We start from the raw sequence: 15,393 nt of genomic DNA on the forward strand, positions 1-15,393 counted from the left end.
GTTTCGGTGGTTTTTTTTTGTGCCGATCGATTGGCCATACCCTCGAGCAGCGTACTCTCGTACTGCTCCAAGAGGGCCGGCCTGAAGATGGCCTCGCTGCCTTTCACTTGCCCCCGTCGAGAGACCGATCGGTGCCCGGGTCTTGATCGAGCGATCGCCCCCTAGAGCGGTTTCGTATCGATTACATCAGGCGTCCTTCCGAAACTGTGTGGCGCTTTCGGGTGGAGGATGTTGGACAGGTATTTGGGGCTGGTGGGGCAATTATTTGCCCACCTTAACATCCCCCTTTTGTGGACTTTACTGGAAGGGATAATTCGGTTGAAGTACTGACGAACTGATGCGCGGATGACACGCGGATTTGTCGCAGCGCGAAGGCTCGAATTCGGGTGCGAAGGCCTGTGGTCCTTGGGCTGCTATTTTGCTGGTCTTTCTGGTGTGTTGTGACCTTTCGGGAAGGTGCGCTCTAATAATACAGGTTAGCTCGTTGAAGCGCGCGCCTGTCAGGTTCATGTCAAGCGACGCCACTCGGAGCTGTTCTGATGTCCGAGTGGCATCCTCGGGTTTTTGTTTTTCAGATTACAGAGGAGAGTTTGCAGTCCTGTCTTGCTGGAGATTTGGGGCCATATTGAGACGAAAGCTTGCAAAACATTCACGCTGTTTATAGGCAATTTTGGGATGACCAAATCACTATGTTTTTAACAGAGATTGCTGACCGAGAGTCTCCAAACATGTCGGGGATTTTAGTGGCATGAAGTACTGGGTACATCAAGCTCTTCAGACGCTTTTACGAGAACAGTGTTTAGTACGATATTTGAATTGTAAATGAAGCTTACAAACCAACTCTACACATAACTGATAAGATCTTCATCCAGAAAGACGCACCGTATTGTAGACGTACTCCACGCAATGGCGACTTCTCGTTATCTCCAACTAGAGAACCTTGTCCCAATGTATCAAATCCAGCAAATAGGACTACTTCTTCCACCAGGCTTGCAAAGGGCAGTGATTTTACAAAACGAACTCACGCCTTATCAGATTGGCAGCCCCAAAAGGTCACGGCGTTGATTGCTCTCATATATTGCGCCGGCCGGTACGCGAACAAGTGTTTCGAATGTCGCCAAACGGCTAGCAGGCTAGAGCACTTGTACGCGGCTAATAAATTGTGCGTCGGTGGAGCGGAAGTAAAGAGAGAAGAAAAAAAAGGAGCACGACAAAAAAAATAGAGAAAAGCATCCAGCTAGACGCGCGTTTTATGAGCTAATTTTTCAGCCCCAGCGAGCTTTACGACTGTCACTGGGGACGCGGGAATGCAGTCGGTACGGCTCGTAAGCGCCCTTTCAACCTCCCACCGCCCTTCCATTCCCCACCGAGAGTGCGGGAGCAAACGCACACTATATTAACTTTCGCGTAATTTCTCCCGGTAAATCATTTCACGTCGCGAGGGTGCGTTTTGGGTGTGGGGGGTGGATATTTAAGTTAATTTAAAAATTTGTCCAATAAAACACGCAGCCAGCGCCACGGGTGGTGGGCGGTGGTTTGCTGGAAGCACTCCTCTCCCTCTCCACGTGAGCTGTGGTTTCCCGCCAGTTGGCCACGTGCTGACGTGAGGTTTAGGCCGGTCGGTCACGCACGGCCGTTCGTTTAAATAAATTACGGGCCATTACCGCCGGCCGGTTTTTGTCGCGCGTGGGACCCACCATTGCTCTGATCTGGCGGGCGAAAGTCCGCTTGGGAGGGAAGCGAGAGAAAATGCCCTGGCGAGGGAAAAACGGGCCCCAAACACAATGGCGATAGAGCCCACGTCCCGTGTCAGGTGAGATCCGAGCGAATGAGATGAACCCACGGCGAGCGACATTGTCCGTGGTTGTACCCGAAAACCAGCTTCTCCAGGGCAACCAGAGCAAAGATTAGGTATGTCATCGCGCGGCTATGGTTATAGATTTACTTTCCACGCGTTTAAATTGAATGGCCCCGACGATAAAGACCGGACCGGTCGAATTCCCCGAAGCAATCGTGCCGCCAAGAATCCACCCAACCATCGTAAACGGGCGCACTTCAAACCTCTCCCGGGCGATAAGACAGGGTACTCCCACGGAAAAAAAGGTACTCCAAAGTTCGGGCATCGAAACGGTGACGATAAACTTTTATTAGCCACCGTACGCCACCGCCCTTTTGGATCTCGCGTGACGGGACACGATGGTCGAGGGTAAATTGCGGATTTGCTCGATAAATAACAGATTGCCTTGGTTTCTGGTCGCGTTTGGTTTGGCTTGCGTGCGTTCCGGTTGTCGAGCACGTATCGAATGGACAACCGTACGCGTGTCGTGTCGGTTGTCGGTGTCGACGCACCCCAAGAGACCTTTTCCGATGCCTTCGAGTCCCTTTACTGAGCGAAGTTTGGAGTAGAGAAAAAAAAGAGGTTGAAAATGCTCGTGAGAAGAACCGGTCACCCTAATTAGCATTACTCGGGGTGCGAAAAGTGAACCATTATGGGTGCCTTTTTGCCCCCTAGTGAAGGGGGTGAGGGGAAGGGGGGGGGGTGCGTGGGTCGCATACTTGACGTTTGCATAATGGCTTGTTGCCTACTTTCAGGGGCGCACCGTTAAATGGCGGGATTTTGGGTGGCCGAGTGGTACAGTCGCTGATAAGCATTCCGAATTTGGTCTGTTGGAAGATAGCACTCACTCACACACACGCATTTCCCCTCTGAAAGCCGTTACTTTCTTCCTTTAGAGGAAAACCTGTACCATCGGGCGGTTGGAAGGGTGCCATCCCTAATCGACCAGCGTGGCCGGGTTCGGGAGGCCGCGTACCGTGACGAGATTAGCCCCAAAATTATGTAAGCCAACAAGGGGCTCGTTTTATCAGCCCCTAACCATCGATACCAGCGATGGTGGCGTTGATGGTGGGACCGGCAAATTAGGTAACGACGCACTCGTCGTTTATTCGCACCCACCGTTTCGGATCCCCGGGATGAGTCGGCTCGTTTTCGGGTGGGCTGGTATTTTATTTTTCCCTCGATGAAAGGCGCTGGGAGCCGACGCGATCGGATTAAATTATGCACGCAAACAAACAAAAAATGCGACCCTTCACTCGGTCCAGGGAAATGTCGCGTGTTGAGCAACGTGCGCCAAAATCGATCTCAACTTTATCCCGACCCGATCATCATTCAGAGGCCGTTGTCCCGCGAATGGTAACACCGTAAAGCCAATCCAATGCTCTCATAAAAATTGTGATCACTCGATCGGTGGGCGGGGTGGGTTTTGTGTGTGATCCTCACGCGTGGAAGCAAAAAAATACGCGCCCTGATAACGATCACCCTCGAGCCGAATGGAAATCCCGGGGGCTAATAACGAGCGTGCCCAGCGAGATGCCGATAAATGATGCACGCGTGACTGCGAAATTCCCCAGCGCAGAGAGAAGCAAACCGCGCTAGCTAGAGCGGCAAGAAAGTACAAAATAATAGAAGGTGAGCAAATAAAAACTCACCCCTCGATCGGCCTGCGCCGAAGAAAGGGTTTGCGATTTTCGTGTACCGTGTTGTACCTTTTTTTTTGCGCCTGGCTTTTGCGAGCCATTCATGCAACCAAACGCCGCCGCATCTGCTATTATCTAAGAGACCTTTCGCACGCGCGCGAAACGTGCACGGCCCTACACCGACGGGCAACGGGAAAAGCGACCCGTGGCCCGAAATAATGGAACGAAGCCAACATCCAGTTTCGATGAGCGAAAACGTGAAGCAGGCAGTATGAGAGAGCACGAGCACGAGTGAGAAAGAGAAGAAAAGAGTCATGGCGCGAGCATCATTACGAGCTCCACTTGAAGATGTGCAGCGGCCGCTAACGACATTAGCGTAAAGTTAAACAGCCTAAACGCCCCTGAAGAGAGGGAAGAAAGGCGCAATGGGGTGAAGGGAGCCGAGGACCGATAAGCGCCCCGGTGTGCGCGGTGGTTAACAACATAATGCTGCTCCCGCCGGTTGATGCATGCGCAGCATGCGTTGCATAACGCTACCGTGGAGCTGATGAGGGAAAAACAAGCGCCCATACTCAAGGTAGCCAACTGCTGGTGTGCCTCCTTGATCGAGAGAGAGACAGAGGGAGAGAGAGCAAGAGTTGATCACAGGGAGACAAAAAAAAACAGGAAGATCTCTTCACGCACTGATGGAGTGTTTTTCAGACTTCTGAGGGACATCGGTTTGCGAATGATCACGTGTATGACCACTTGGCGAGTGTGAAGTGTGAGGTTAGAGGTTAGATCTGCACTATTCCCTCACGTCGGGAGCTCGAAATCATTCCAGCCGGCCACGGGGCATCTTCCAAACACCTTCCAGACACCTTCTAGACACATCCAGAAGTCATCACGTCCGTCAAACTCGTCCAGAAGTAACGCAAGTACGCGCTCGAGTATAAACCGCAATTGTGGTCGATTGTCAGTGTGGACAATCACCCCGAAGGATTCGGTAACCCATCGACCTGTCAGTTGCACATAATTAACGTCAGTTCAAAATCAGACACCAGCAAAGCTTTGGTGTCCGAGCTCCGGGATTGGTATTGATTTATGGTGTTGTGTCGAGCGCCACGTGCGCCACGTCAAAACGCCGGGACGGTTCCAAAATTTTGACATTTATGCCTCGGACCAGATAAAAAAAAAGCAGCAGCGCTGGCTTCATTAATCACACCTGAGCCGCCAGAAAGGGGGTCCGGTAGCGATCCAAACACGCACTCTCACACTCGGCCCGCTAGAGGGCGCTACGAGCTGAGCTCGTAATCTTCTGGTGAACCACGCACCGCAGGGTCTCTGATGGAGGAGTTCGAGCCGCTCGGGGAACCATTAATTTCTGATTTGATTACATCCGCCAGGCCCCGTTCAGCCTCGGTAGGCTCGCAACCCGTTCGGGACGCACGATTGACGCCTGATGATGGATGGTGTTTTGGAGTTGGTCGATGGCAGAGACACTCACCCACACCGATCTCGTCGCCAGGGGGATAAGCCAGCTTATTAAAATTTTCATGATTTATGAAGAAACCCGTTCGATGGTAACATTGTCGCAATCACGAACCACTGATTCCACGCACCGTTTTGCACAAAACCTGCGCTTTCAACCTCGTTCAGAGATTCAACGCCCAGAAGAGTGCACAAACAAAAAAATGGCGAACTTTCCAACAAACGCTAATGAGGAGAATACACCGGCTTCGAGTTTAGCGAGGCGTCCTAAGTTTGGAATCAATTAACGCTTCGAGCGATTTCGCTGTTCTCGTCTGGGGGCCTCGAGGCAAGACATTTAATGGACATCGAACCTAATGTTCGCCATTCGTCTTTGTTTGCGCCCCAGTTCGTGGAACTGGGGCAGACGAAACAAAATGTCACGAGCAAACATGGGCCCCGATGGGTCCGGTGGCTGAAAAAGGGGTGACCAGGAGCCGGCTTTGGGCGCAACCGTTCGAATTGATTCGCCATTTCCCACGCTCCTGGTGCGAGACATCTTCGCGAGGCCACGAACGGGGGTCTTCTGTCAACTGGTTGTTTCGTTCCAGACCTCTTGGGTGGGAGGGAAAACGGCCATCGAGACGGCACTTTCGCTGCGTTGCATAAGCCGGATTGGTTGGTTGGTTTGGGGCTCGATAGAGCACCGTTGGATCCTATCGAACCTAGCCTTTTTCCGTCGGTTACCGGGGAGATGTCCCTTTTAGATGCTCAGGCAGACCCGTGAGATGGTGGGTTGATTTTTTACCGTTAACAACCGGCTTTAGTATCGCGATGGTACTACCTCTTGGGATACAATGTCACTGACACACGACGCTGAATTATATAGTGCCAGATGCTTCTGAGAGTCAAATGAGGTACTAAATTACGAATCCCTAATCGGAAAGGGTGCGATTTGTCATTGGAATGGAAGAAACTGGAGTTTAAGGTATTGGTTTTTTATTATTTAAATTCTATTTTGTATCATCTTTTGCAGAAACAGATGTCTCGCGCTGAAGCTATTTCATTTGCTGATCGTCATATTTATATTCGACGTGAGTTATTGACATATCAATGTTTGGAAAGAGTTTCAAATTTATGACACCTGTAAGAGAGCTCAGTACCTGTAAGAGAATACAGTGTTTGAAACCCACCTGTAAAAATGTAACATTTGTTTCAGAAATACACAGTAAATTAAACTGGTTTATGTGACTTTTAGACTTAAAATTTCCCAAGCATCTTTTGACACTAAAACCTTTGTTATACTGTTCAAAAAAACACGTCAGACCACTTTGAATCACGTCCTCTATTTTCGTCCGCTAGTGATCCAAAAAAAATACTCTGAGGCAATTTCATTACACAACCCCCTTTTAAGGTATTCATATGCCGCTTTTGAGCGCACTTTGCTATCAACGCTGAACTTATAGAGAAACAAATCACCCTTCCATCTGACAGAGCCCATGCTTTACGATGAAGCCGGCATATTTTGTCCCGTCAATTTCCCATTGTGCACCCCAGCAGCACACAACACCGTGCGTGGCGTGTAAAAGGCGACGCCAGTCCTGCGATGATGGACGGGTTGCAATCACGATCCTCCGATAGACGCTTCGCCTCGTGCTTGCGTGCATTCAACGCGCCAAGGACAAACACACACACCGATCGAGGCCAGTTTTTGCTCCTTTCCCAGCCGGTGACTTACGAGCGTGTGCCAATTATTGCCGCGCGCCATATTCGCCAGACCGCAGCACTGCAGCAGCTGCTCAAACAAAACGGCGATATGTTTTGTCGCATTACCGACAATCGGTTTGGTCGTAATTTTCCCCAAATATCGCCCAACAGATAGGAAACCTTCTCATCATCACACCAGCCCAATGCAAGGGTGCACGGTGCACTATTTTGAGGTTATGCTGTCAGCGGAAAACCCGAAGCCACCCGCTTTTTCACATTTCACCCTTCGAAACCAACTCTACCCAAGTAAGGGGGGGGGGGGGTGGCAATTTGCTGCCATCACTATCGCAGCTTTTCATCGCTTTAAGGTCATCGTGTCGACCACCACGAAAAAGGGCATCCTTTGGAAGGTGAGCCATCGTTTCCCGGGCGCTTGTCGAAAACTTGAAAGTAAACTCCACTTGGCTTTATGGGTTCGGAGCGCAGCAGCGTTTTTGGGATGAAACAGGGGTTGCACGAGAAAGAGCGAAAGAGAAAGAGAGAAAGTGAGAGCATAAAGGGCTGCTCGAGCCCTAACGGACGCGCCTCGTAAGTGGCTGATTATTTGCACGAATGATCACTTGCTGTGGAAAAACGACGCGCCTACACGCGCACGTGAACCACCGTTCCGCCGAGCTGGTCGTCGAGTGAAATATGTGTCTTCTTCTCCACCCCCCCCCCCCCTTTCGCCACTAACAGCCCGCTCCAATCGGTCGTGCTAATGCGGGATTTATGTAATCGATAGATGAAAATTAATACCCATCGGAAGGCGTCCCTGGCCTGGAGCTGAACGGGATTGGTGAAAGCGCAGTATCGGTCGGTGGACAGTCTACAATTGCTTGCATCGCAGAATCAGAGGAAGAGAGAAATGAAAGGGGATGGGAGAATAGGGAAGCGTGTTGGGGTTGAAAAGGGGTAGGAAAAACCCTCGGTAAGCCCTCGACTTTTCGTTCAAAACCGGTGCCATCTCGAATCGAGCTCGTCTCTCTGAACATCGAACGTTCAAGCGGCTTTAGACACCCAAGGGAAGGTGTAACCGGACCGGCGAGGGGTTGAATAAATAAAACAATGCAAAAAAGTCAAACAAACAGCCCCCACACCCCCTTTGCAAGGGTGTCGCCGGTGGGGTGGCACAAAAAAAAAACCCGCACAATTTGGTTAAAAAGTAATTATTTCCAATAACTTTCCCGTTCGGTGCACGCCACCGGCACAACCCTTCCGAGAGGTCCTTCTCCTTCCACACCACCCTTCACCCTCCCTCCCGTGAACAGCGTGGAAAGGGTGGGGGGTGAAACACCCATCGGCTGGCAACTCAACCTCCCGCAGCATAATTGGACCAGAACGGGTTTCGATGAAGGAATGGCGATAAAAGGAAACAACGCCAGAACAGGGGATGGCACGGGATGGGGCGGGGAGTTGGTGGAAAATTGGGAAAAATTCGGTACAAATTCTTGCCCCCGTCTTTGCTGTTTTTTTTTTCTCCGAGGACGCCAAAGGACGCTTCGGTGAGTTTGAGGCGCGCCCGTCGATGAGATTATTAAAATGAAGCATCCTAACACAACCCCACCCACTAGGGTCCCCGAATTCTGATCGTTTGCTTTCCCGGTGCCCATTGCAAGGGACGATGGGCGAGAGAGAAGAAGAAGAAAAAGAAGAAAAAATCGCTACAAATTTCCCCGGATAACTCACGAAGCAAATGGGCACCGAAATGAATCGATTAAAGCACCCCAAACTCCCATTATCATAACGGGATGTTCATTTGTGGGGGCTTGAAAGGTGCGGAACCACATGAGGGGTATTTAAAGAGAAGGAAAGAGAGAGAGAGAGAGAGAGAGAGACGGAGCGTAAAATGTCTGACCGATGGTGGCGAAGGATTCCGCAAGGATCTCGAAAAGGAAACTCCACGCGAGTAATGTTTTCTTTTGCGCTAATTTTTTCTCACCCCCTTCCTGCCATTCCATCCCTGCAACCCCTTTTTGCTCGCGGGCCCTCCTATAGGGTGGTTTCCCTTTCCACCCCTTCCCCCCTCCTCTTCCTTCTCCGGTCCACCATCCAGGACATTCGGGTTTAGGGGTGGGAATAAAAATCAAATAAAAATGGTCGTAAGCCGATCGGAAGTAGCGCCGGCCTCGAGCCAGGTCGAAAAAGGTTGGAAAAAGGAAATTTTCATCCCCTGTCCAGTCCGTCCGCCAACTAACACCTCCCACCCCACTCTTCGCCCCCCTCCCCCCCCCCCCCTAAATTCTGTTGGACCGTTCCGTTAGCAGACCACTTAGCTCATTTTGTAAGAAGCCAAAGGCGAATCAGAACGACGTCACTGAGCAGAACGGAACAGCGCACAGTATGTGTCGAATTGTTCGTTTCAATTCCTCGCCCTTCCTTTCTTTCTCCCCCCCTCCCATACTTCCCCACCATTGCATCTCTATCCCGCCAATCCTTGCCCTTGAATGGGCGGAAAAATCTTCCGCCCACCGGCGGTGCGAACGCTCGAACGCGGAAAAGGAAAATCGAAATGCTAACGGAGCCAATTGTGCAACACATTGCCCTTCGACATTGTGCTTTGTTGAGGCATGCTGTGGTAGGGGTTGGAAGGAGCGATGGGGGGGGTGCTATTTCGGGCGAGTTTTTCCACCGTTTGGTCACCGTTTTTCGATGATGGGCGGGCATTGTAAGCTTTGGTGGCCCTTTCTCCATCCCTTAAGCTGCTGGTTCCGCTGAAAAGGGAGAAAGCAGACAGTGCACCCTTTCACCCTCTCGCACGTAGGAGCCACTTCCCCATCCCTTGAGCTGCTGGTTCCGCTGAAAAGGGAGAAAATTGACGGTGCGCCCTTTGCACCCTTCTCGCAGCTAGGGGCGCTTTTCCGTGGAAAATCGAGTACCGGCAGGCTCCGGAATCCTTCAAGTATCGGCTCTTCCGATGGCGGCCATCATCTTCGATTTCACGTCCTTCCGCTTTTTCCATCCTCACCACAATCAGCCTCACCTCTCCGTTGACCGCGCGTTTCGTTCACAGTGGCAACTGCGCCCAGACGCGCGCCGTCTCGCCACCGTCGTAACGTGATATCGGTATTTTCGGAGCATGAAAAACCCACCTCCCACACCGTACCAACAAGGACGCTCAAGGAGTGGGCTCCGGGAAAATCGAACCTCCAGCGCTGTGCTTGAAAGGCACTCGGTGGAACTCGGGTCGGGAAAAGTCAGAGTGGTGACGAAAAATTCCATTCAACCTTCTTGCCTCGCTGCCACACGCTCGAACGCGTATATCGGAGTATCGATGGCTTCGTCCTGCCTGCCCGCATACCAGCTTCTTCGCTCTCCACCACCACCCCCTTCTGAGCACCCCTCGCAACCACGGGCACTGAGCAGCTGCTCGAAAGTTGCCACTTGGCTTCCTTGGAGCGTGGCGAAAAAAGTCATTAACATAGAAATTTAATAAACAATTCCACCTCCCCACTCACCCACCTTCGAGCCCATCCTCCCTCAGGGGCTGATCAAAAACACCATCCACACATTTCCTGCCGTTCATCCCCTGCAAGCTCGGCCCACCCGACCGCTTTGTAAACGTACATAACTCATTTGGCGATGTATAAAAAATGGTGATTGGCTTTTCAATTGGCGTTTTTGGGAGGCAATTTTCCACCCCCGCCCACATGTGTGCCCAGCACGGGGACAACCGGTGGTTGCCGGTAAAACAAAAAAAAAAGGAACGCTTTTCCGGCGCGGTTTTCCCATGAGACCGGTGGAAATGGAAAGTGCGCGTTTTAGCGCTTCTTTGTATCGGTAAATTTTCCCACCAGACTAGCTTCAATGTGAGCCGCTTTCGTTTGGAAATTTTCCCCTGGGGAGTGTCCCCTTTTACCCCCACCCCTCTCTTTCCCTTCCCCTCCTCACCACCTTTCACGCGTGTCCTTTTCACCCGACACGTGCAGCCCGCCCACGCTCTCTAAATCGAGCTGGTGGGCGTAATGAGCGTCAGTTTCCTGTTCCAATTTTCTTCGGTTTCCTTTGAGGCAATGGTACCGCGGACGTGAAGGCGTGCCGGGGCTCGGGAAATGCGGGAGGAAGAAGCGCAAAAATATGGACCTGCCAAAAATGAGGCGTGAAACATGGTGAGTTATTGAAAATTAATTTAGACTCGTCTTTTTGCTCCGCACCGAGGCAGCATTCGTTTTGGTGCAACAACGCCAAGCAAGATCGTATCGAGGATCCGTGAAGGTGGAGGGAAGCGAAGGGGTGAACGGGCAGAGGAAGGAGGGAAAAAGGAAGCGCAAAAGTTGCTCGCGCCCCATCAGAATGGTGAAAATGCCCGAGCGTGACATTTCACTTGTATCCCCGCGCGGAATAAATTTCCCGAGCCCACGAATGCGAGAAAACAGGCAAACAAATCCCTCTGCCCTCGCTGCCGAAGGACTCGCGGGAAAAATGCCGGCCAGTCCGAAAGCCAAAGGACCATTAATGATACCGCCGGCCACAAACCCGGCGCGTTTTGGCACCCGGGCCCTTTTTTTTCTCGTTGCAGGTTTTTCATGGCTTCTTTTATTTATTTCGCGCAATCGAAAACGTGCCTTCGCCTTTCCGCTGAATGGGGCAACGGGATTAACGGGAGGGAAAGGACATTATGGAAAGCCTGCCCTGCCTCGCCCAAAATCCACTTCCTTTTCATCCGCTTCCATCTATGTGCGACCCTAGAATGAAAGCAAGTAAATCGCCATTTCTGCAGCCTACATTAGTAACGGAACCTAATAGCCTCAAGGATCGTCTAGTGGCTGTGAAAAACCACACACATTTGAAGCAAAAGGATATCCATACCCACAGGGCCCAAGAAGGGCGCGCGAGACCGTGACACGTGAGCCGAGGGCAGGCTCGTAAGCGGCTTAAGGATTCTCGCGCCTGAAGGTGTGTGATTAATGGGTTTAAGCCAAGGCTTTACCTTGCCCGTGTGAAGAGGAGGAAACCGCTGGCGCAGTTCATATGTTTTCGGCACCATCTTTTCCGCTTTCCACCGCGCTCCACCCCATACCGCCCGCCACATTCCTTTCGCCTGTTTGATCTATCGTTTTTATTTTTTTGTCTCACTCCCAGCGTTTTCCTCGAGGGCACTGTCGGGAGGAGATTTTTCATGCCACCCACTGGCAATGGTTTTTGTTTGCCATTTTCTCGCCCTTTCCTCTTGCCCTTTTTTTCCCACCCATTTGCCCCTCGGATGCCCGTATCATTGTGCAAGAGGGTGAAATTTGTCATCTGCCCCAAATCCATGCTTCATCTTCTCAGGCGCTCCATCATTCACGGGCCCCAGAAAAGCCTCAAGTGATGGGAGAGAGGGCGGTGCAGGAGGGTGCAGGAGAGGGTGGTGGGACAAAAGGACTCGCTTCTGGGAAGTGCATTAATGGGAAAATGGCACGCGAGCGAGTAAAGCCAGGCTCGAGCAATCGAAATCGACCCCCTGGGGATGGAGGGCGAGACACATGGATGGTAAAAATGGAGGGCACTAAGGGGGGGGGGGGGGGGGGGGGGTAAAGGAGAAGAAAGGAGGGGGAAAAGACCCCACCCAGCTTGGCGGACAAAAGGACATTAACGCCACCTTGAAAGCCGACCGAGACTGTTTGCTAGTCGGAGAAAATATTGGCCCATAATGGCGGTAATCTTGGCGCGCCAGCTTGAGGATAATTAAAATTGATAGACATCTACACTTCCACTCGACTCTCCAACCCCCTTTGCCACCCCCTACCACACTCTCACCCTCTCATCCTTCCGAATTGCTTTCCAATGATGCGAGCGTTTTGGTTTTTTTTTCAGTTTCGGTTTCGGTTTTCGTACACCCCAACGGTCTCGGTGTGTTTATTTGTCCACGCCTTCAGTCGACGCTTTTCCGAATGGAGCAGCAGAAACCGGTGGCCACGATGTTCGTGTTTCGTTTATTTGATTCACTCTCTCCACCCCCAGTGCCCAGGCTGGCCCACCAGTCGGTAAAAAGAAACGCAACAAGCGATGCGGAGGAATGTTTACGCGTCGGTTCTCGGCGTGAGGCGTAAACAATAATCCAGGCACGCACAGACGGCTTCTTCAGCAGTGGAACAGGTGTATTTTCATGCAATACCCATGTGCGATGGCGAGGAAAAGCGGAAAAAAAGGTTCATAATCACACGAGCGCACTCGAGGTGCAACGGAATAATGGAGCGTATCGGATAGAAGGCTTATCCCGGGAATGATGCTTTTTACCCGTAAAGAACCCCCAGCGGCTCATTCTGGCAAGCCCCAAAAGAAAGGTTGAGATTATTATGCTGTATTTAAATCGCTTTCACTGTATCTGGTTGCGAATTGTTTACTTTTTCCCCATCCCTCTGGGCAAATGTTCGCGAGAATAAAATGTGTCAGCTATTGTGTATCGCGGGTTGCCTACCTTCGGGCGCACCGAGTCGTTGGTGTGGTTAAATGAAAGCAAACGTCACCTACCTTGCGCTTGGACTTGGCCATACGCTGGTCGCGCGAGTTTTCCGCCTCACCAGGTGGCCGCTTTCCCCAGACGACGATCGCAATGCGTGTGTAGGTGAAGATCAGCACGACGAGCGGCACGATGAACTGGGTCGTCAGGAGCGCGACCGTGTAGTAGTCGTCCTGTTCGCGTGAGGGCCATTTTTCCGCACAGATCGGCCTGAAAGAGAGCAAGCGAAACGCGTGGTTGAGGTTGCAATCTGAACCGGTGCGTGTGCAGGTCTACGTTGCTCATCACATCAACTCCTTCGGGAGGGTTCCCGAGGGACTATGCGAGGGCATCCAACAGTCAACCGGCAGGCCTGCTGAGCTAATCCTAATGTAATTGTAATGTTTTCCACACCCACGAGCTTCCGTTGCATGTCCGGAACGGTTCCCATCTAATTATGGGCACCTAAAACGCGCACCATGTCATGACCGGACGTAGTCATCGTTTACTCAACGTCCGACGCGCGAACGTCCATAATCAGCCGGCGAGCGGACAATAAAAGCCCAACGAACGGGCTGTGGAGGTAAATGAGCAACTCTGAGTAGTTCCACTCGCTTGGTAAACACTGGATGCGTGCTCGTTGACCGGTGGCGAGTTATTAATTTCGGAAGCTAACCGCGTTCAGCCGAATCAGCCGGAACGGGCTCCGGATGTCCTCGCAACACAACGGCATTGTTGGTGGGTAATTGTTATGTTAATGTCATGTCATGCTGGCGTGCTGCGGAGGTGCTTGGCAACATGTCACCGTAGATGGATGGGTGAAATTTGTGTGTACGAAAATGGTGGTCGCGTGGCAGCAAGAGGTTTTTGCGAGTTCATCCCTGAAAATGTGCACTTCGAGTAACAGGTCATCTCTAAACGAGGACTGTCAAAATTGCTAAAGAACACGTACGAGTGACATGAAGTTAAAATAGTCAGAAAGCTAAACTGACTATATGACATATAAAAAATCCTATGCTAACAATAACCCTTGGAACTAGAGATATACTTACACATTGCACTGAATATGCCAGTCACTTGGGAAGTAGAGCGTCGAGAAGATAGCGATCGGAACGGCCGTAATGAGGGCGATAATCCAAACAATCCCTATCAAGCACTTGGAACAGCTGTGGATAAACACGAGACAGGTGAGAATCTGCCGCTCGAGCAGATGTCGATGGACTACTTACGTCTTAGTGATACGTGGTCGAAGTGGCCACATGATGGCGATGTACCGGTCACCACTGATAGCGACAAGGGTGTACGCACTGACCAACACCGAGACTGCCTGCGTGTAGTTAACCAATCGGCACATAGCCAACCCAAACGGCCAGTACTGTAGCACGAATAGCGAGATGAAGGTAAACGGGACGCAGAAGAGCGTCATCATCAGGTCCCCGACGGCGAGGTTCGTGATGAAAAAGTTGGTGACCGTGCGCATCCGTGGGTTTGACTGTACAATAAATAGCACGATTGAATTACCGATGACTGCCGTCACAAAGATTGTGATGTACAAGAAGTAGCTGGTGAGCTGGAAGTACGGTCCAGCTGAGTATGCGTTGCTACACTCGGGAGCTGGCAGAGCATCCAATCCGTAGTCGTATCCTCCATAACTCCGGTTGGCAGCCGATTGGTTGCGAAGGCTGTCGCTCAGCTGCTCAATGTAGTTCTGCTCCTCGGTCGACGAGACGTACGGGTAGTTTCTGGCGTACATGTCAAATAAATCACCTCCAGTCGCGGAGGTTCCGAGACTGGACGCATTCACTCCAGGGCTAGCGTTGCTGAGACTTGTCCCATTGCCAGAGGTGTACATGCCACCTGGAGCTATGGAGTCATTCCGAACTGACCTGGCAAAGTAGTCCGCGTATTGGATCGCGTGTGAGAGCATTCTTGAGCTGGAACTGTCCTGCTTGATAGCTGATAGCGGTGTGATGTTGCGCCACGTGAAGATCTCTCTGAGGAATCTCGTCAAAAAGGAGAAAACCTTACAACTGCCTATGACAGAACCGCACAACGTACGCCGTATCTTGCTCCTCCAGAGTGCAGATGCGAGGAAGACGTCTCCTCAGATGTTCCTAATTCATTTCCAGCACCATCATCATCACCACCTCACGAACGCGCGTGGGCTACATTTCCGCCGGAAAGAAAAGCGAGTGGAAGAAAAAAGAAACAAGAAACGCACGATAAACATAAGCGAAACCTCACCCAAAACACTCTTGTCGGTGGAAGAACAAGAACGCAGCTATTAGCAGATAATTAAC

At 51.4% G+C, this 15,393-nt stretch overlaps 1 protein-coding gene across 1 annotated transcript in view; it reads right to left on the reverse strand.

The window, feature by feature from the left end:
• LOC128729094 (RYamide receptor) overlaps window positions 1-15,020 on the reverse strand; it is a 49,982-nt gene extending 34,962 nt beyond the window's left edge. Inside the window, exons 1-3 of the mRNA XM_053822745.1 lie at window positions 14,323-15,020; window positions 14,146-14,259; window positions 13,126-13,324 (exon numbers count right to left, since the gene is read on the reverse strand). Of these exons, the coding sequence (XP_053678720.1) occupies window positions 13,126-13,324; window positions 14,146-14,259; window positions 14,323-15,020 (1,011 nt within the window). The remainder of the gene's footprint in view (window positions 1-13,125; window positions 13,325-14,145; window positions 14,260-14,322) is intronic.
• Window positions 15,021-15,393: the final 373 nt, after the last annotated feature.

This window comes from Anopheles nili, chromosome X (assembly GCF_943737925.1).
Source record: "Anopheles nili chromosome X, idAnoNiliSN_F5_01, whole genome shotgun sequence".
NCBI lineage: Eukaryota > Metazoa > Arthropoda > Insecta > Diptera > Culicidae > Anopheles > Anopheles nili.